The sequence below is a fragment of the Nanorana parkeri genome, unplaced genomic scaffold, assembly GCF_000935625.1.
Source record: "Nanorana parkeri isolate BGI_ZX_2015 unplaced genomic scaffold, ASM93562v1 scaffold72, whole genome shotgun sequence".
Taxonomy (NCBI): domain Eukaryota; kingdom Metazoa; phylum Chordata; class Amphibia; order Anura; family Dicroglossidae; genus Nanorana; species Nanorana parkeri.
The window spans coordinates 2,014,526-2,036,632 of record NW_017306340.1 but is presented as its reverse complement, the minus strand read 5'-3'; the positions used below and the strand labels follow the sequence as shown (position 1 = coordinate 2,036,632).

Below are 22,107 nucleotides of genomic sequence, written 5' to 3'. Positions count from 1 at the left end.
CACCGTGTGTATTACACACATTTTTTATGTAATGCTAATGCCCGCTATATGCTGAAAGCACAGAGTCACACTACAGGAAGGATCCATAAAATATTGTCGTGATCCACCTGGCTGTCTGATTGACAGTTGCCTCTGCCTCTCTAGAGCCAGACCAAACTATGCCTGCCCCTTCCCTTGTCTGTCCCTCCAATGAGCACTGGAGGAAATGAGAGGGGAGGGGGTATTCTCTGCAGAGAGAAATGAATGACAGTCACTGCTCATTGCAGGGAGGAAACTGTGATCTGAGTTATCAGCAGTCACATGATCACTCAGCTCTCGGTATATAGAGCCGACATGTGACAGCTGCAGTGTCCACGCCGCCTCCAAGTATTGAAAAGAGCTTTTCCTTTAATGTGAATGTGAATGAGAGCCTGTTCACACCTATGTGCACATAAGAACATACATACATAAGTGTGAATAAGTCCTTCTAGTTGCTCTTTAAAATTCACTAAGCTGCAGCACAAAGGATGAGATTTCTACTGGTGATACATTTTCATGCAGTAAAATGCAAGAAGTATGTATAGGCCTTTATGACCATACCCTCTCCACAGGATCCCTGATTTACCTGTGAGCACACAAATGACAGAAGTGCAGTAGAAACCTGGTGTCTGTACTATGTTCAGAAGAGAGGAAGGCAAAGCTTGTAACAATCTGTGCCTTTTATGTAGTAAACATTAAGGCTGAGAGTGTCACCTTTTCTCTTGTAAGCTCCCTTTACCATTCAGTAAAGACTAAAAGGTTTCTAGCATTAGAGGTGGCAAAGTTTTCAAGATGTAAGTGTGAAAACTGGAACAAAGCCCTTCTATGGGGATGGTGTTTGGCAGGAGCTGACATTAAGCAAGGGAGTTGACATCTCTTGTCCTCTGCATTCCAAACAGGATGACAGATGAAATTATGGCAAGAACAGGTTACATTGACCTCTTATGAATAAAGGTTTGTTTTTTTCTCCACTTGAGAAAGCAAGACATAAGAGATCAGACACGGTGTTACTAAACAGAGTATCAGTGACATTTCTAACAGGTTATTGTGTCCTGAGCAGACCACCTACCCCTAACCCTTCAGCTGCCAGGGAAATGTCTATCAAGTGGGCATCTAGTTTACTTTTTTCCATTTCAAACAGAACTCCACTAGGCAATTTTTCATGTTAACTACTGACAGAACATTGCATAAAAAGTACGAAAATGTTATATGGTAACTGGGTATATGTTGTGATTTCAACAGTTCATGGTTTTAAGCCATTGTTCCAGAATTTTACTGAAGGATAAGCTCACACTGAAACTGTAAGATAGGACAGTGCAGTGTTTCTTGAGTACCTTGTTCCATAATGCTGGCACGTGCTGAGTCTTCTATTTTTCTTATAGAGTATGTTCAAATTTTGCTGGGGGCCAAAAAGCTTGCCTACAACCATCTTCAGTTATCCATAAATGACAAATAAATCACACACACATATACTGTATTCAAACCTAACTTCACACAAAACTCTCTTTTTCAGCCTTGCAGTCAGGCATACCAATATTTCATATATATGTTTATTTCTACATAAATATAAAAATTGAGTAAACATGAACGTTACTTAAAGATGACCATAACGATGCTCCCATGTAACCAGAACAAACAATTACTAATAACTATACAGTATTACTACCCAGAATAAAAACATCCATAGGTAGAAAGAACATGTAGCAAGGGTAGACAGGGAAAAACCTGACATTGGTTAGCCAAAAAATTCCAGCTGCATTTAATGCATGGCTTGTTTAACCAGGAAGCAATGCAAGTAACCACATGCCTTTTTCCCCAATTGCCATTATGTGCTTTGTTAACCACTTCAGTCCTGGATGCTGTTTAAAAACACTGTAGGGAGAGCAGCTATTTGTCTTTAAAACAGTTGATTGACTTAGTAGCTCTTGCAGGCCTATGCTGGCACCACTGGTTGTCAGTGACAGCTGAGGCCCAGCGCCAAGCTTTGGGGCTGAAACAATAAGCCCCTGGGCTTTAGACCTTTCTACAGATCACTATTAAGAGAACGTAAACACAAAATGTCCACATTGTGTTTATATCTGGAGTATAAGCGAGATCACAGCACTTGCTGTCAGTACAGAGGATTTGTCCAGCCTTTCCTTGCAGCAAAATGCTATTGTGATCCATTGCTGTCTGATCTGCAGCAACAGATAACTTCTAACAGCAATCTATTGCTGACTGCAGCCAGCAATAGTTCGCTTTCAGAAGTGATCTGTTGCTGCAGAGCTCTATGGGGGTCCTAAAATATATATAATATATATATAAAAAGTAAATAAAATATTCCCACCCCAGATTAATTCCCAGGTTGCAACACTGATGTTGGATGATCTGGATCACACTTGCCTCAACAGTGCAAGCATCAAATGCTTATGTAAGTGAATGCAATGTCATTCACATTTTTTGGGATCGCAAACCTGTGAAAAAGTCGCCATTGTACCAACCTGATTTAATCTGATCTGCTAACCTCATGTTATGCTAACAATTTATGCACAACAGTTCTTATCCCTGTGTGTGTTGCAATGAAGGAAGCTCTTCTGAAGTAAAATGCATAAGCTTACTTTATCATGGCACTATTTTACATAAAACTCACACTAATGTGATATTGTTTTAATCAGCAGACTTTTTTGACTATATGTTGTCGTAAATATATGGGTGTGCGCAAATTATGTGAACATGGCGTTTCAAAAAAAAAAAAATATATATATACAGGAAAATGCATGTTTTCCCAATTATTCACAATAAAAGCCAAGGAAATAAAAATATATGAATCCAAATGTGCTACCAAATTAAAACCCTATGTGTCCAGGAAAAAAACCCAATGTATAATAGAGTAGAATACAAACACTAAAGCTAAATCTATTATCAAGAATGTTAAAAGTCAACTCCAGCCAAAACATTTTTGGGATAGAGTGGGTATTTGAAGGAATACCAGTCATGTTTTTATTTGTGATCCACATCCCATTTGGGTATATTTCCTCTTACTTCCGGTCAGAACAGAAAGTGAAGGGAAATTTCTCCAGTGGGGACACAGCCTACAATAAATTAGATCTTCTCTCGAGTTATTATTACTGTCTATGTCTTCCTGTCGTTGACAAATGCTGCTCTCATTTGTTGTCCTGACATAACAAGCACAGGAAGTATAATATCCCAGTAGGGTCACAGACAGCAATAAAAAAAAAAAATCATAAACATATATAATATTCCCAAGTCTATTCAAATCTAAATAAATATATATTTCAAGCACTTACTTGATCATCATGATTGAGGCCATTGTGTAAAACCATGTAAAACTGAACCAAGACATCTGAGTTTGGGAGAACATCTTGCCGTCTTGTCATCATACCACAGATCAGCTTGTAGGCATGCAGTTTGCCCTCTTTGTACTCACTTGGCAATGTAGTAGCCTGAAAAAAAAAATAACATTGACACAAAATTAAGAGGGTACCAAAACTGTAGCACAATAGGGAAGTTTAAAAGTAAAAAAAAAAAAAAAAATGAAAAACAGATAGAGAAAAAAAAAAATCATACCGCCAGGGAGGTTAAAAAACGCGTGTCGAACGTGCGTTTCACTGAACAGAAATACGTGCTTCAAACACAAGGGCTAAAACGCGCCTATTAAGACCGCCCAGGTGTGAACCCAGCCTTACTGTCTGCCACTGTGGAAACTGATCCTCTTTACGTGTCCTGTTGTCACTGGGACAGAAAGTGATGGCAAATCTTTCAGTGAGGGAACCTGTTCTGTAGACAACTAAGAGGGGATTTGATTTCCACTTATTTCCTGTTGTGTCTCCAGAACAGGAAGTAAAGACAAATCTCCTCAAAGGGACACGAAGAAAAAAAAAAAACAACCCAACCCAGCTAACTATTCCATACTCTATCCAAAAAACAAAAAAATAAAAAGATTTTTATTACAAAAACCACATATGTGCTCTATGGCCTAAAAAGGGAGGCAATATTCAATTTTTGGAACCCTAATTTAGATAAAGCATCCGTTATAGCAAGACTTTTTTGGGTTCCACATAACGTCTGCCTCCCAGACCTTATAATCTCAAACGACTTTTTTTGAGGTTTCTAAATAGTCAGAAACTTAAACCATTCAATTGGGCTCTACTGATAAACAGCAATGAGATGTTTCCACTTCTCTGTCACTCTGAATGCTCTACATGTTTTGGAGGAAGAATGCTTTCTCATCCTTCAAGTAGCAAGGTTATGTAAGGGGCACAGCACTGAACGCATGTTGTTTATATACTGAAACCACATGGATCAATACATTTCTAGTGAACTGACCGATGGGTGCCTCTTGTCAAGCATCAAAAGTTCAATGCACCACCTACTGCCATGTGTGTATGAGCCCCAAACTGAAGAAACATACTCCACGGCTTGTGTCCGGTGAATAGTTCATATTATTAATAATGTAAAAAGTAGGAATGTTACATTTCAGTACTAATAAAAGCAAACAAACATTTTTCACTAGAATGATTTCCCTCCTAAACTTAGTAATCCCCAAAAGACATGTCAAAATAATGGACAATAAGATGTGTAATTGGTGCTGAAGACATACTGTCTGACCTTGATCCTAGTGCCTTTTACATACATGCTCTTCTGTATCTGTGCCAATTTCTCCATTTTCTGGCCTTCAGATTTTTCATACCAACTACACCAAACTGAAATGGTTTAATGTTGTCTACAAGGCACTGAAGAACTTGTCAGTAATTAATACATATTAATGCTGTGCATGTTCGTCTCATAAACTTTGTTTTAGAATATATTACATTTATATTATTATCCATGTACAAGTATCCCTTACTTTAAACAGCCAAGATGCAAACATTCTGAGAGGGGGGATTAAAACGGGTGGCGGTGGGGAAGACTGATTGTCCAGACTGATTGACAAATTGTCTCTAATCTGAAAGAGAGAATAATGCAGAAGTCAAAAATGTGTGCTTTCCTTGCTTCATTCTTATATGCTGTATACATTTGTCTATGCCCCATCCAAACATCAGACTTAATAAAACATTTGCTGATCACTTTAATTTCTCCTGCTGCAAGACCTGTGAGTGCCTCGGCCTCTACATCCTCATACTCTCATGTAGTCATACATACTATTACACAATAATACATCAGAAATACATGCGTAACATAAAATGATGCCTTCATTAACTACATTCTATAAGTCAGAAATTGCCTCAAATCTTATATAATGCTGCCACCTAGTGTTTGATATGTGAAGTGTTTCACAATAACACATGCAGGGAAGTGTTCAGGTGTCAATTACAAGGGGGTTCTATAGACACACAAGCATTCTATAACACTCCATTCATCTGTGTTTCACTCTGCAGTCTCCCTATAGCAGCTCGACACTGAGACACTGAGATAAAGCTACAGTCTTCAGCACACATGTTTGGAACACAAATAGGTATTGGTATAATGTATAAAATGTTGCTCCCACCCATAGGAGCCAAGATTGACAGCAAAGAATTGCATTAATATACTGGCATATACAGGTCCAAGCTGGGTATACACGCTTTGAATATCGTCCGGTTCTTCAGGAAACGGCCGAAAATTCGATGCGTGGGTGCCACTGTCGCCACTTTTCCGAATGGCATCCCTCGATCGGATGATCGAAGGAGCATGTCAGAAAATTGGCAGCCGAACAGCTTTAGCAGTCAATGAGTTGCCAGCTCTGTTCAGGTATTCTGACAGCGGCTGGAATACCGATGTCGGCACCCTATTGTCCGGCAACCCTCGATCAGCTGATTGAAGGAGCTGGTTGGAAAATCTTCCAACAAACAGAGCCAGCAGCCAATGAGTTGCTAGCTCTGTTCAGGTATTTCGACAGCGGCTGTTGGCCACCGCCAGAATACAATGAAGACAGCAGGAGACTCTGATCAACAGTGATGAGCGTCGATGGAGGAATCTGTTATATTTTCTTTGTTCTGCCTGCAGGTTGAACTAACAAAATATTATAGTATCTGGCCAGCTTTAGTCAGTAAAGCAATACATAGAACAATTACAATGTGTGAAATAACACATACTGTTCACTGTTCAAATGAGTTTTACTATACTTTAGATGTAATACATGAAAGCTTATTTTGAATAATTACAATTCAATTATTGTTTAACACATACATTTATTAACGCTTTCAAGACAGAACGAGATGGTAGGATATCGTAAAACAACCTCCAGACTTTCTTTGCACCCACAAAAAGACAACATTAATGCATTTTCCAGGTTACAGGCAAAACTCCAGAACACTGTGATGAGAATTCTCAAGAAGCATAAATGCAGTTCATTTGAGGTGTGCTATGTGTATCTGAAAAGCTATCAGAGCTCAAGTACTACTGCATAGATCAGCAGTCCCCAAACAATGGAACCAGAGTTTCATGTGGCTTTCAGCTACTTCAAATGGAACTTTAAAAAAAAGAGTCTCAAACTGACAAAGGTCGTGAAGTCCTGCCACCGGCTGATCATACAAAGGAGCTTCTGATGTCTCTGACAGGTCGGCAGCAGTGACAGATCTGTACTTCCTATTGCTCATCAGTTCACTCATAAATAAGCCCAACTAAGTCACAATGCATGCAAACAACCCTACATGTTGGAGGAAATGAAATGTTACTTCTCCACAAAATTCTGCCTGCTTCTACAATTATCTATAACATATTGATATGGAAAAAGGTGGCAAATACTTTTGGTTACATTTTAAGGCAATAAACAGGCATTACAAAACATTTCAAAAAATGGATTGTCCCCTAATTATAGAAATCCCTTACTCGGAGCTGGTTCAGTAAACAGGTAGAAAATATATAATTAATCAAAGTGAATATTTAATCGTAGAAAAACAAACTTGAACAATACATCCACAACAAAACATTTAAAATCAATTAAAAAACTTCCCTTGGATAAACTGTTGTTAAAGGAACATAGATGATCTGCAGGCCAGCTAGTGTGGCATGAAATAGTTAGAGCAGATACATACAATGTATTTCATATGGGGATACAATGTATCCAAAGTTACTCACAACTCGTGTTGCTCAGGGAGCTCGGGGAGAGACAGTCCTGCTCGAATCCCACAGCGCTGAATGATTTTTCGCTTCAGTAAGCGTGTCCGGTAGTAGTGGTTGGGATCCAGAGATAGGGATTTGTTGATAGGGCTAAAAAATGTGTAAGCGCCCTTCCCTCTCCCCCTGCCTAGGACTCTCACTAGCCCGCGGGCTTAAATTTCAAATTTGAGAGGTATCCCGAAAGCACTTCGATATATATGTGCGGCCGCACAGTGAACAGCAGGAAAGGTGGATGCAGGAACCTCCACTGTGAGAAGTTCCAGGTGCAATTTTGGATCCACAGGCTGTGTGAAGACCACAAACAGTCGTCCGTTCGTTTTTCCTCAATCTCTGCTGGATTGGTGTAGGTTCCGATGCAGCTTGACTCAGACCATATCCGAGCCGGCTGCGCTCCGTCTCCGCACTTCGAGAACCGGCTAGAATATGCTTCTACCGAGACTAGTATGCGGGATGAGCTTTTGTGAGTGTCCAGGGAAGTTGCTAGCACATGTTACCCATTACAAAACATTTGCTGGATCTGAGAGAGAGATAGAGGTATCTATCTATATTATCGGTGTTTCCCCGAAAATAAGACACTGTCTTATATTTTTTTTTGCTCCAAAACACACACTAGGTCTTATTTTCGGGGTAGGTCTTATTTTAATTTTTTAATGTACAACAATCCACACTTCTATATGTACAACAGTCTACATGTATTCATGTACAACGATATGGTGATCAGGGCAATCAGGGGTGCCGTACCTTTCCAAGAGCAATTTGCTAACCAATTGCTGTCCAGAATGAGCGAAGCGCACTTTCACTATCTATTCCTGACAGGTGGAGTGCATTTGGTATCACTCCTGTGACAGGAGCCAGCGCTATAGAGGAGGCATCGGCTTATGCAGTTCTGCTCCCTCCGGTGCCGCCTCGCCTTCTCTAGCGCTGGCTTCGTTGGCACAGCTGATTCTTGCCTGCCTCTCCCGCGGCTCTTCAAGTTCCCCTTTATGCCACCACCGGCACTGGAAATGGTCACAACTAGGTCTTATTTTCGGGGTAGGTCTTATATTTTAGCAATTCACAAAATAGTACTAGGTCTTATCGGGGTAGGTCTTATTTTCGGAGAAACAGGGTATCTATCTACCTATCTATCTATATACACACAGTATGTATCTATTGCATTCAGAAAGTATTTAGACCCCCTTCACTTTTTCAATTTGGTTATGTTGTAGTCGTTGTTTAAATTCTTTTTTCTGTGCATTTAGCGGGTCTTTTCTGCCCGTGCGTGCCCGCTAGGGGGCGCGCGCGAGCAGAAAAAAATTGCCGTCTGGAGACGGCAACCCGCAGATGCTGCAGTGCCGTCCGTCCGTTTTTTTACTACGGGCGGACGGCAAGAGGTTAATCTACACTCGGGTACCCCATAATGACAAAGTGAAAACAGAATTATAGAAATGTTTGCAAATGTATGAAAAAGGGAAAAACTGAAATATCACATTGGTACAAGTATTCAAGATCCTTTGCAACAACTTGAAATTTAGCTCAGGTGCCTCCCATTTCTCTTGATCATTGCTGAGATGTTTCTACATCTTGATTGGAGTCCACCTTGGTAAATTACATTGATTGGACATGATTTGGAAAGATGCACACCCCTCTATAGAGAAAGGCGTCACAGCCGACCATGCATACTGTATCAGAGCAAAAGCCATGGAGGTCAAAGGAATTGCCTGCAGAGCTCAGAGACAGGATTATTGCAGGGCACAGATCTGGGGAAGGCTACAAAAAAATGTCTGCTACACTGAAGGTTCCCATCATTTGCAAATGGAAGAACTTTTACACAGCCAGGACTCTTCCAAGAGCTGGTCGCCTGGCCAAACTTAGCAATCGGGGGAGAAAGGTCCTAGTAAGAGAGGTGACCAAGAACCCGATGGTCACTCTGAGCTCCAGAGATCCTGTGTGGAGATGGGACAAAGTTCCAGAAGGACAACCATCACTGCAACCCTCCACCGATCTGGCCTTTATAGCAGAGTGGCTAGACAAAAGCCTCTCCTCAGTGCAAAACACATGAAAGCCCACTTGGAGTTTACAAAAAAAGCACCTGAAAGAATCTCAGACTGTGAGGAACAAGATTCTCTGGTCTGATTAAAACCAAGATTGAACTGTTTGGCCTCAATTCTAAACGTTATGTCTGGAGAAAACCCAGGCACTGTTCATCACCTGTCCAATACCATCCCAACTGTGAAGCATGGTGGTGGCAGCATCATGCTGTGGGGGAGTTTTTCAGCAGTAGGGGCTGGGAGACTGGTCAGTGTTGAAGGAAAGCTGAATGGAGCAAAGTACAGAGATATTCTCAATTAAAACCTGTTCCACCGCACTCAGGAACTCAGACAGGGCCGAAGGTTCACCTTCCAACATGACAACCATCCTGAGCACACACGGCCAACACAAGAGTGGCTTAAGGACAACTCTGTGAATGTCCTAGAGTGGCCCAGCCAGAGCTCTGACTTGAACCCTATTGAACATCTCTTTAGAGACCTGAAAATGGCTGTCCACCGACGGTCCCCATCCTTCCTGACTGACCGTGAGAGGATTTGCAAAGAAGAATGTCAGAAAATCCCTCAATCCAGGTGTGCAAAGCTTGTTGTGTCATACCCAAAAAGACTGGAGGCTGTAATTGCTGCCAAAGGAGCTTCAACAAAGTGCTGAGTAAAGGGTCTGAATATTGTGATATTTCAGTTTTTAATTTTTAATAAATTCACAGACATTTCTAAAATTCTGTTTCACTTTGTCATTATGGGGAACTGAGTAGAGATGCACCAATACCAAGTACCATACTCGGTAGAAGTACAAGTACAGATACTTTTCCAGCTCCAAGCCTAGAGTAGAGAAAAATTCAAAAGTTAGAGGCAGCTGTCATTTGTAAGGAGCGCACGGAGCTCCTGGGATTTCTACATCTCTGTTTTATTGTATGATTTTGTTTTTATAAATAAAGGGATGCACAGATACCAGTTTTGCAAGTACAAGTACTGATACATTTTTGTTTATTGTCATGTGACAGTTTTTCTAAAACAATACAGACTAATGATTTCAGGACAGTGGTGGAGCGCCAGAGCCAGCTCCCCGCTGCAACCATGGTAGTTCATGAAAATGACAAGTATCGGCACTGGTATCTGAAAAGTATTGGTGCATCCCTATTGCCGAGTGTAGATTAAATAGGGAAAAAAAAAAAAGAATTGAAACAACTGTAGTATCAGGCTGAAAGATAACAAAATTGAAAAAAGTGGAGGGGGGTCTGAATACTTTCTGAACACACTGTATATATTGCATTCTCCACAGTATAAAGTAAATAAAAAAACAGGGAGAGTGGGACCCCTCATAATGGCCACTAAGAGATCGGCATAGATAATGTGCCAATAGAATACTCAAGAAGTACAATAAACCATCAGGTGGTTTAACTCTACAATATCTATCAAAAGTTGGAATATTAGTTTTGGGTGGACTAATCCTTTAACTACCTCCGGGCCGGCCGTAGTAAAAAAACGGCCGGCCAGGAGCTCTCTCGATCTGAGCGGGCGTCTCTAGACGTCCGCTCAGACACGCCACCAAAATAAAGCTCTATCTGTCCCCAAAAAATGGTATAAAATTCATTTCAGTACAGCGTTGCATGACGGAATAAACGTCAGTCAAAGTATCGCAGCGCTGAATACTGAAAAATGGCCTGGCCAGGAAGGGGGTCTAAACACCTGGTCTTGAAGTGGTTAAAAAAAACCAACCATTTAAACCTTTTCATACTAATGCTGTAGTGTGACAGAAGACATGATGGGTTCATTCACAAAGTATAATGTGATAATGTGTAATCACACATTGTCCGTTATATTTGTATTTATGCATTTCAATAAAACAAGTGTTGGTAATTACAAAACATATGATAGGATAAGGTAATCCATAAAATGTTAGACTGGAAAGTGGGAGCATAGCATCCAATCAGAACGCAACTGCCTTTTTCTACAGCAAGTTGAAAACTGAGTCCCCACCTGACTGGTGACCATGATCAAAACATCCACTATTATGGAATACCCATTAAAAATGAGTCTAGATTAGTATAACATAGGAAAAACAGAAGGGACAAGAAACATACCTTTCCTAGCTTGTACCACAGCTCACAGAGGTAGCCAAACACCTTTGCATGAATTTTGGTGGACTGAATATTGTTGACATCTCCGAGTATTCCCAAGATTCTCCTCCACAGGACAGCCGCAGAGTCCGGGTGCCAGCCAGACAGGTTACCGCCGGCTATGATGCTACAGTCCCCAGCAAGGAACTCAATGCTGTCTGCAAGCAAAATAAAAGCTTTTTTAACAAGTGCATAGTAAACATAATACTCACAGATCAAGAATGCAATAAAACTTTCAGTTTGTCTGCTTCATCTCTATAAAACTTATAAAAACTCATACAAAAAAAAGCAAGTTTTCTATTAAACCTGTGCAAACAATAAGCGTACTGTTCTCAGGAATCTAATGGCTCTACAGTAAGATTAATGGAGTAAAGGGCACTTGTCATTTTGGAGCATTTGACATGCTGGAAAGTAGATGAGAAGAACTGCTGCATACCTAAGGTTTTAGTGTTTTGTTTTTTTTTACAAATTCTTTTTATTAAAGGTTTTTGGTTTTGTACAAAACAGAACATAGGCACTCACAGCCGTGAGGGCACACAATTAGTACAGCGAATAGAAAACAATTACATTCAATACTCAACAAGGGGAACAACCCCTAAACATGGTTTCCCTCCCCCTCCCCCCAGTCCCCAAGAAAGTGTGTGTCCCCCCAACTCCAACTGCTCCCTTTGGAGTGTCATTACATCATACAGAGTTACATATTGCACAAGGTAAAAAATATCATGTTCATATCATCACAAAACCACTGCGCACATCTGCCCAGTGACCTTTAGAAGGAGAAGGCTAAGCCGCTCAAACCACTGTCTCTACAGACTCTAACCATCCACCCTAGACTTTGGAAAACTTACTGGGGCAGCCTCTTCTTTGATAAGTAGCGTTGTAGAGGCTTAGGTAAGAATTGATTGGGCCCTTCCAGTCAGATATGGTTAGGGGCGCACTCTTTCTCCACCGCAATATCACTACCTTCCTGGCGCAAAACATAAGATTCCCATGAAAGCCTGTATCGCATTTGTAGGAGCCAGTGGCTCAGTTAGCCCCAAAATACATGGGCGTATGCTGGGATTGAACAGAACAGCAACAAATTGCGACATAAATTGAGTAACCTCAAGCCAGAACGGTCTGACTCGTGGGCAGGCCCACAAAACTGGATAAGACCTGCTGACGAATCAGAGCATCGCAACATCCAAAACTGCCACTTCCATAGATGCGGGCCAGTCTTGCTGGAGTGTAGTATATCCAGTGTAAAATTTTAAATTGAATAAGCTTGTCTCAGGCAGATACCAAGTGACTAAAGGCATAGTCCCAGACATCCTCCCAGTCCTCCTCAGATAGTGTAGGGGCGTCAGCTAACCAAGGATCTTTACAATTAAGCGAATGCACCGATGATACTTGAAAAAGATGCAGATAGACCTCAGAGAGTGGCTTAGTGAGAGTCTCTTCTCAACAATTTCTCCAATCAAACCCCCAAATTGGCACCAGAAGGCATGTCGCACTTGTAGGTAGCGGAACAAATAGGCATTAGGGATGTGATATTTCCCTTGCAGCTGGTCAAAGGTCAGAAGTGAGTTGTTTGAAGTGAGATCTCCTAGTGTTCTGATTCCCTTGCCAGGCCACACTTGGAAATCGGGTATGCTTAGGAAATAAGGCAAGAACAGGTTTTTCCAGAGGGGAGTATGAGGGGACCAGCCCTGTTGGGTCTGACATAGCTGCTTAACGATAGAGGACCAGGCCATAATCGTGGCTTGCATAGACACCGTGAGCTCATACGGGGCTTTAAGACCCTGAAAGGGTATACCACCCAGGGCTTCGTAGGACGCTAGAGAGGCAGCCTTCACCACCACTGCTGCATCCCCAGAGTCACTCGTGAACCACTTGTGCAGAACTACCATTTGACCGGCTAAATAATATTTTGTTTAAATCTGGGACTGCCAGTCCCCCTCTACACCATGGCCCCTGCAAGATAGCCAATTTAATTCTAGGGATTTTGGAGTTCCACAGAAAGGAGCTAATGAGGGTATTAATTTTCCCCCAAAAAAATTGTGGTACCCAGACAGGTACATAATACAGAAAGATGGGCAGGATTTTCATTTTGACCAGGTTAACCCTACCTACTAGCGATAGGGGGAGGTGCTTTTAAGACTCCAGACGTAGCTTAAGTTTAGAAAGTAGATGCAGAAGCTTAAGGGAGTAATAATCCCTGACCGATTTTGTTATTTGAATTCCTAGATAAGTGATTTTTTTTCCACCCACTGTAGAGGGAGGGAGGTATCTGCCTGGGATTGGGTCTGTTGGTCTAGGGGGAGCACATGGGATTTAGACCAATTTACCCTCAGCCCCGAGAATCTCGCGAAGGTGTCTAAAACTTTCAGTGCGGCCTGTAAGGACGGGCCAGCATCCGCCAAAAAAAGGATAAGGTTGTCTGCATATAGCGCTAGTCGCTCCTCTATACCCCCTATTTTAAGGCCAGAGATCTCCTGCGAGGAGCGGAGAGCAATAGCTTTTAGCGTATTTTTGAAGGGTGACATTATGTCCTACCCCCTCTACTGATTAAAGCCCAACTCCAGACACAAGAGAAAAAAAAAAAACCATTGCAAGGCAAGCTTAAGGTCTAGGGGTGCAGATATATGGAGTGATACTTACCTCATTCCTCGCTCCACCAGGCTCCCTTCATCTGTGCAAGTGGTCTGCTGGTGCTCCCTGCCACAGTCACACACTTGCATTTTCTCTTGTACAATGCAGATTTAACACACAGCACTAAACATGATGCCAAGGATCTGCCCATAACCCTGAGGGCCAAGGAGAAGTGGAGAGCACTGCAGCCTGCTGGTGCAGAGGGTAAGCTAAGTAAGATCTCCTAAGATATCCGGCACTAAGCGTGATGCCAAGGGTCCGCACATAACCCTGAGGGCCAAGGAGAAATGGAGAGCACTGCAGCCTGCTGGTGTACGGGGTAAGCTAAGTAAGATCTTCTCGTCTTGTACCCCCTAACCAAATGAGCATTTCCCTTTGCAGTGTGGGGGCCCCACTGCAAGCATTTTCGTCACCCTTTGTTGACCAAATGGTATAGAGACACCCTCTATAAGTATCTCAAAGGTTTACAGCAATGTGTATGTGCAGCTATGGCGATAAACACTGCAGATAACGATTATCAGTGTGCCAAATATTTGGTGCACAGTAACCCGATTTTATGGATGCGCCAAATAATAGTGACTAGTGCAGAAAATGTAAAGAAAAAAAAATCCCAAGTGCGGCTTTTCGGTCTCGAAGTCTCACAATCTCAGCCAAATAAAGAGTAGTTAAGAAAATGAGTTTGTCAAAATTTGGTGGTGCAATAGAGGTGTGCAGTAGTGCGCCAAGAGCATGATGGGGCAAGACAGTTACATGTTATACTATGCACCAAATACACTAGTATATATGCACCACAATGTAATAGTTTATTTGACATGCAATGTACCAAAATGAGATGTCATGCGCGACAATTCACATATCTGTCAAGCAAAACAAATGACAAACGCACTCAACAATTTGTCACCAACTATACAGTAAGGTGCACACGAAATGGGCTTTAAACAGTAGAAAGGTATCATGGCACACTCACAAGTCAGCATGTAAAAAAACTTGTCTCACCACTAAGGTTAATAACAGAGATTTGGATACACGTCTTCTGCAGAAAATGTGAAAGCCGCACAGCCGCGCCAAGGCACCTCTTATAGTGCGGTCCTAACTCTAAACTATGAGAGTCTCCATCTTGGAGCACATGGGGGCAGAAGATTTCAAATTGGGTGCAGGTTTGTCAGGAGGAAGCCCCACCTCCCTTAAAGGCACAGGAACACACAAGGGATCCCGCACATCCCAACGGCAGCTGAGAACCCCCATGCATTACTGCACCAAATCAGTCAAGCAAAACAAATGACAAAACGCACTCAACAAATTGTCACCAACTATACAGTAAGGTGCACACGAAATGGGCTTTAAACAGTAGAAAGGTATCATGGCACACTCACAAGTCAGCATGTAAAAAAACTTGTCTCACAAAGATGACAAACCTGCACCCAATTTGAAATCTTCTGCCCCCATGTGCTCCAAGATGGAGACTCTCCATAGTTTAGAGTTAGGACCGCACTATAAGAGGTGCCTTGGTGCGGCTTTCACATTTTCGGTTATTAACCTTAGTGGTGAGACAAGTTTTTTTACATGCTGACTTGTGAGTGTGCCATGATACCTTTCTACTGTTTACAATTCACATATCTGAACACCTGCCAATCTTAGTTTATCCGGCCCACTGATTCCCAGCAGGTGATTACCATTATTTCATGGAGATCATCTGAATAAGTAACAATGTAGAACTTCGGCTTTGTTATAAAATGGTGTCAAGAAGCAGAGAGACTGACTACTATGTTAAGGATAAGTATTCTGCGGCCATTCTAGAAACAAAAACCATCGCCACAGTCTCAAAAAGTTTGGGATCACTCCAGTAAGGACACAAATACCCCTGCTCATAAACGTGTTATTGAAATAAATGCACCTGAAAAAACTACTCCTGAAAACTTATGGTGTTTTTACTTATCTTTATTACCATCAGGACTAGAAAAAGACCATTGAAAATACTACATGTAACATATAAATAGGTATTTCCACATGCAGCCAGCAGTTGGAGCTCCTGTCCCCTCTTCTCATGCTTTTCTAAAAAAAAAAAAAAGCCCAACAAAGTCTGCATTTTACAGAACTTAGCAGCTAGTGGTGAAATTTGCATACATCTTTTCTCTTCTCTAACTTACCTTCATTTAACTTCTCTAAACAAAATTTTTAATAACATTCCTCAAGTCTCTGATGGCATTACCCGTTGGTACCCGTTACTTTGTCAGCTTTTTGTTGCCATTCAAAATTACGGTACTTAATTTTTTTCTTAAAATGGTACATTTTCTCAGTTTAAATATTGGATATGTTTTATATTTTCTACTATCAATAGAATATGGGTTTATGAGATTTGCCAATCATTGCCTTCTGTTTTTAGGTAGATTTTACACAGCGTCCCAACTTTTTTGCAATTGGGGTTGTACAAATCCTATGATGCATCTGTATCTCTGAGTCATGCCTGTGAGAATCTTGCAATGCCTCATGGGATTTGTAGTTTCACCACAGCTGGAGGGCCGGAGGTTCCCCACCCCTGAATTAAAGGAAGCTGTTAATTTCCTCTTTTTCATCTAAAAGCCACCCCAAGTGATTTTCATCAGCTTGAGGGGCAGCTCCAGGAGCTTGAATGATATGTGCTCCCTCTTCACATGGTGCTGTGTCTGTTTGCAGGGCAGCTCTAGTAGAGACAATTGATAGAGGCGTCTACCTCCCTACTAGCTGCCCCACAAGACACACATTGCAGATATATGAAAGTTGGGTCCCATAGTGTATTTGACAGCAGCTCCTCCAGCAAGCCCCAGCTCCAATTGGCTCTGTGCAGGAAGGGGGGACCATACTACACTTGCGGGAGGGACATATGCGAGCTTAATGCGAGGATTCATGCTTGCTCTTCTCCCAGATCTCGCAGTGCGGTGAGGAGCAAGTAACACATCTCGCATCCACGATATGTGGAAGCAACAACACAGCATTTGGGGCACCTATTTTTTCACATAAAGGTATATATGGTTGATGATTGCAGTGTGGGATTTGATGATGATCCATGTGAAGTTGGTAATATGGGAATAATGACACTTGAATGGTCATACATGAGGAAGACTTAAGCTACCTAAAAGCCAATCTCCTCATGTTTCTCCACATGCCACAGCTGCCAATAGTGGTTCGGTAAAAGGCACACCATGGCTCCCAATGATCACATTATATTTAGAGATCTTACCAGTTGTGCTATAAGAAATTGTAGAAAAATTCTCCTTTAAACTGTAGTTCTTGGCTAATAGCAGGGAAGCTGCAATTTTAATCAAAGAATGGCTCTTAAGCCAAATTTCCACGGACAGAGAGTCCTGCTCATCTGCAGGGGGTTCATGACAAAAAAAGTACTGATGCTCTTACAGACAGCAGATTAGAATAAGCCAAAAAGAGATAACCATTGACAGAGTGCATGCTGTCAAAAAATGCTGGAGTGCTTGCTTGGATTCAGCAGACAAAGCCCAAACATTGCTCAGCTGTACAGAGCATGTGCTGATTCCAAGATAATTGTTAGGCATTCTGTATTTAATGGACCCTATGCTTATTTGTTGGTCGAGCGTTTAACAGTCTGGTCTCTCTGGAAACATCTTTACAGGAGTTGAGAATTCAAACAATTACTCTCAGGCTATAATAGAGTTTGGTGTCTCCTCCGACAATGAAGAGAAACAAAGCCAGCAACTGAATGTGTACATGCTCCATAAGTGGCGGCAAGTTCCAGCTCTGCATGTGCCGCTGTCAGAATGAATGCGCTTTGATAAGTGTGATCTTAAATGCTATACAGCAGTGCCAAGAACATGACAATGGGATTCCTATTGACTAATAAATGCCGGTCCACCCGGGCCGACTGCTGATGTCTTGCAGCCTCCTAGCACCTGTCCCCTCTACCTTACATTTTCCTTTTAATGAGCTGCAGCTGCCCGGGGGTGAATGGGAGAGCGTATCTAAACGACTCGCCTCTGATCTAGTGCACACACAAGACACCATGCAAATATCCACGGCGCTGATAAATAAAGCCGGCATTCATTTTGCAGGTTACAGGCATACAAGGAGCATGGTGGCAAAGGGCAGAGCGAGGAGAGATAACAGTGTCTGAGTCAACAATGCTGTTGAATGGGTTAAGCTACAGTCTATGGATGGGATGTGTGTGTACACCTGCCAGCAGCTGAAGGCCTCTGTCAGGAGGCAAGTTACGACTTTGGACAAAGCATACATACTGTACACCTTTCAAAATCAGAGTACAAAAGCACACAGTGACGGCTGGTGAACAAGTCAGCCATAAAAAGCCTTTTGTTCTATTCAGTGCTCCTTTTAGCACTCGGTCTATAGCAGGTCATGTGACTGACAGTATACACATGTACTGCTCATCTCCAATTCACCTCACTATGAGACACTAAAATAGTGACAATTGTTGTTAAACATACCGTAACAATGAAACTCAAATCTCATATTATTACAGTTAAAGCAAAACTACACTAAAACTTTTAGAAAGTGTAGCTAAACGCAAAACTTTTGGGGGGCTAGAACCTGACCTAGTTTTATTGTTTGGACCTGAGGCACTGATCTAGGCTACTTTAGTCCATTATCATTGGATTAGGTCTTAAGCTGGCCATAAAAACAGATCTGACTTCCACTGTTTCCTGCTAAATTGGCACAAAATGGATTGGTCCCCGATTGGTCAATTGGCCGGTTGGTCCTATTAACTGCTTGCAACAAAACACAGAGCAGGCGCCACCACCTAGTGCAGTATGTTTATTGACAAAATGATGAAATAAAAGAGTCTGGCTCTGAGGAAGGAAGGTCTTGCTCTGAGGAAGGGGTTGGTTACCCCAAAACGTTGCTTCTCCCACCCCCCCCCCCCCCCCGTTGGGGTGCACCTACCACTGTACAGCGTTGTTGGACCATTGGACTTGGTTATTGGTATGCCTGGTTTCCTTTAGGAATAGTGAGTAGAACTTTTCTACACTTTTATGCCATCATTTGGTCAATGAGGTGGCACCTGCTCTGTGTTTTGTTGCATGTTGTCAAGAGTCCAGTGACTCCCTGGTTGAGAGAGCAGCCCCGTGTGTCCTAGCATTGGCAGAGTGAGCACCTGTCCCATTGGTTTGCGCCAGCCTGAATCTTGCTCATTTCCTGAACACAATTAACTACAGTCGAAAGAACCAGGTGGAAAATTGTTTGGCCGAATAGTGATTGCATCCAATCAGCGCAGTCACAGTTTGGACATTCTGACACCAGCGGGCTCCTGCTCATAATCTTGTCGTAAGGACCATTGTTTATGCACCTTCTGTTAAAAAGTGATAAATATCCATAACATCCATATCCCAACTGTGCTCCATGGTTTTCACCCTGGTAGGAATTGGTTCACTAATGTCACCATCAGGAAATCTGCACTGAGAAATTGAATATAGCCATTGCTGGAGTGGGTGCTTGAAGAAAGGAAGTGGCTGCAGGAGATCATCAGCACTTTGCATTTAAACAGAAGCATTGTTTACTAGCAAGAGCTTTAATTTCTATTATTATTACAGTTAGTGGTATTGCCATTAATAAATTAAAGTTATGCCATTTTGTTGACATTTGGATAATTTTTACATTTATCAGTGAACTGAAATCATCATTGGCCAAAAGCAGCTCAAAAGAACAAGCAAAAGGTCTAGAACTGGATTTCAGATGTAACCAGTAAATACCTGTAAAAGGTGCAGCATCAGCAGGACTGAGCTGCAGCCATTGTCTTGCATCAGGATCAATGGCCACATCCGTGGGTGTACCAAGCTCAGGGTCCTCGTCACAGCTTTGCCAGGGCATCAGATAAATGTCTGCATCACGGCTGTATCCATTTGTCACATCACTGACACTATCAACTGGGATAAAAAATACAGATGGTTAGAGAGACCCTAAATTAATGGAGTGGTCCAGCAAGAGTAATGGTAGGGAAATGGAGACTAAAACACATGTGGGTGTCCTAATTAACACCTAGTTAAAGGCAAACACCACTATAATATGTCCATTTTGCTGGGCAGTCAAACAACAGTGTGCATTTGTAGACAGTATCTCTCCTAAAGCTCCATGAGCTATTTTCACCCAGAATCTACAATTTTATCAGACTGTTCCAAATCATAAATATCTATGTAAAACCATTTTTTTTTGGATAGGGTAGGAATGGTTACAATTTCAGATTTTTTGTTGTTGCCATATTTATCTTACTGGGCAGATTTGCCTTCACTTCCTGCCCCGTAAACCTAACAGGAAACGTGGCGTAATCTCTCTAGGGTAAGAAAATGTCCTCTTCGATAGTTGTCACCAAAAATTATTTTTCCCTCTGAACGTTTTCCGTTCTGTACCTGCTCTGGTGACAACTCTCCCTTGTTTGGTGACTTTCCATTGTTTTAGGTCTTGGGGATAATGTCCACCAGGCCAAAGAGAGGAAAATTTCCCCAACAAGAGCAGAGACTGCAACAAAAATGTAAAGCTGAAATATTAGACTGGGGGGGGGTTCTGAGATACAACTTCCATCCCACTCTAAATGCTACTAACAGATATTGTCAACCTGGCCCCCATGCCCTACCCATTTTTTGCCAAGATCTGAGGCCATCTCTGAGTTAAGATTTCATCTGTAGCCCATATAAGTGAAAACTGTAGTTATGACTCAGACATTTACCCAGTGATACTATCCGTCTTTATTTTTACCTCTCTCGTGATCGGCACTTCTTCCATTGGTGTGCTGAGTATCTGTGTGCCACTCAAATTCTGCTGGGCTGCTGCTCCTTCGTATCATTATCTATAAATAGATAGAAGTAGGAAGTTGGCTAGATTACAATATAAGTCCATTGCATTACAATATATTATTCCAGTGGGGATACACAATTCAGTCACTAAAAAACACTTGCAAACTAAGAGTGAACTAATTCCATAAACAGCCACATTGTATAACCTGTATTTAACCCATCTCCCTTATATGTACCAACAGCTATGCAGCGTAAGAACCTACCTAACTGTAAAAGGTATTGTTTAGGTCGGCCCGCTATATACTGGGAGTGCCGCAGCCGGGACGGATACCAACAATACTGTCTGGATCCACCCAGCTGCGTGAGTGACAGCTGGCTCTGCCTATCTAAAGACTGAGCCAGCTGTGCCCGCCCCCTCCCACGTCCTTTCCTCCAGTCAGAGCAGCGGACAAGGGCTCCCAATGTACACATGTAAACGGTGCGGTCTTGAAGGGGTTATACCAAAATCACAGCTTTGACCCTGGTACCGGTTCTTACAGCTGGCGATGGCTGTCACATACAAAGGATTGCTTGTATGCAGCCGCGGAATGTGCACTGTGCCCCCGCCGGCTATCCCAGGCTTCACTGTCCACTGTGAGGGCCAGGGACCAGCACTGTGGGTCTCTACACCTGGATCGGAGGGAGATCAGCACACTTCCAGTGGCCGATATGTCCTCCGATTACTGAAACCTGAAGCAACGTGTATTTCATCACTTCCAGTTTCAGCTTGTCATTTCCCCAGCTGCTGTAGCACAATCGGTGCTTCATTAGCTTCTTTGGGTCCCTAGGTGATATTAGGGGTCTAATAGACCCCTGATGTCTCCAAAAAGAGGACTGTATCTGTGCTATCACAGATGTATGTGATAACAATAAAGTTAAATGAAAAAAAAAAAGAAAGGTTACAGACAAAAAAAGAAAAAAAAAACATTTAAAAAGTCCCCAAGTACAAAAGCAACATGTATCAGGTGCGCCTATGTGCAAAAACGATGCTTGCACCACACGTTACAAATCACCGTGAACATCGGAGTGAGTAATAATTCTAGGCTCATCACTCACAGTTAACGCTAAATTGAAGAGTAGTCAATGCTTTTCAAATGTTGTAATTGGGCAATTTTGGGTACTGTAGTTTTTTGCCATTTAACAAGCACACAAAATTTGAAGGCTTGACATCTATTTGGTATCTATTTACCCAACACCACCCAAATTTTTTATATTTTACATTGGGCATTATATTCTGTTTGTGTGCACTAAATTTAATTTTAGTGTATTTTATCCTAAAAATATTGGTTTGATAAACATTTGCGCACTTATCATGCGACATAAAAAATTGCAACTATCTTTTTTTTATTCTACGTGGCCTCTGCTTTCAGAAAGTATATAATTGATTGGGGGGCATTTAACTATTTTCTAGGAAAAAATTCA

At 41.9% G+C, this 22,107-nt stretch overlaps 1 protein-coding gene across 1 annotated transcript in view; it reads right to left on the bottom strand.

Annotated features, from left to right (window-relative positions):
- RALGAPA2 (Ral GTPase activating protein catalytic alpha subunit 2) overlaps positions 1-22,107 on the bottom strand; it is a 291,675-nt gene that overhangs the window by 171,976 nt on the left and 97,592 nt on the right. Inside the window, 5 exon segments of the mRNA XM_018576654.1 lie at positions 3,306-3,461; positions 4,865-4,963; positions 11,231-11,424; positions 19,609-19,782; positions 20,609-20,699. Coding sequence (XP_018432156.1) covers positions 3,306-3,461; positions 4,865-4,963; positions 11,231-11,424; positions 19,609-19,782; positions 20,609-20,699 — 714 coding nt within the window.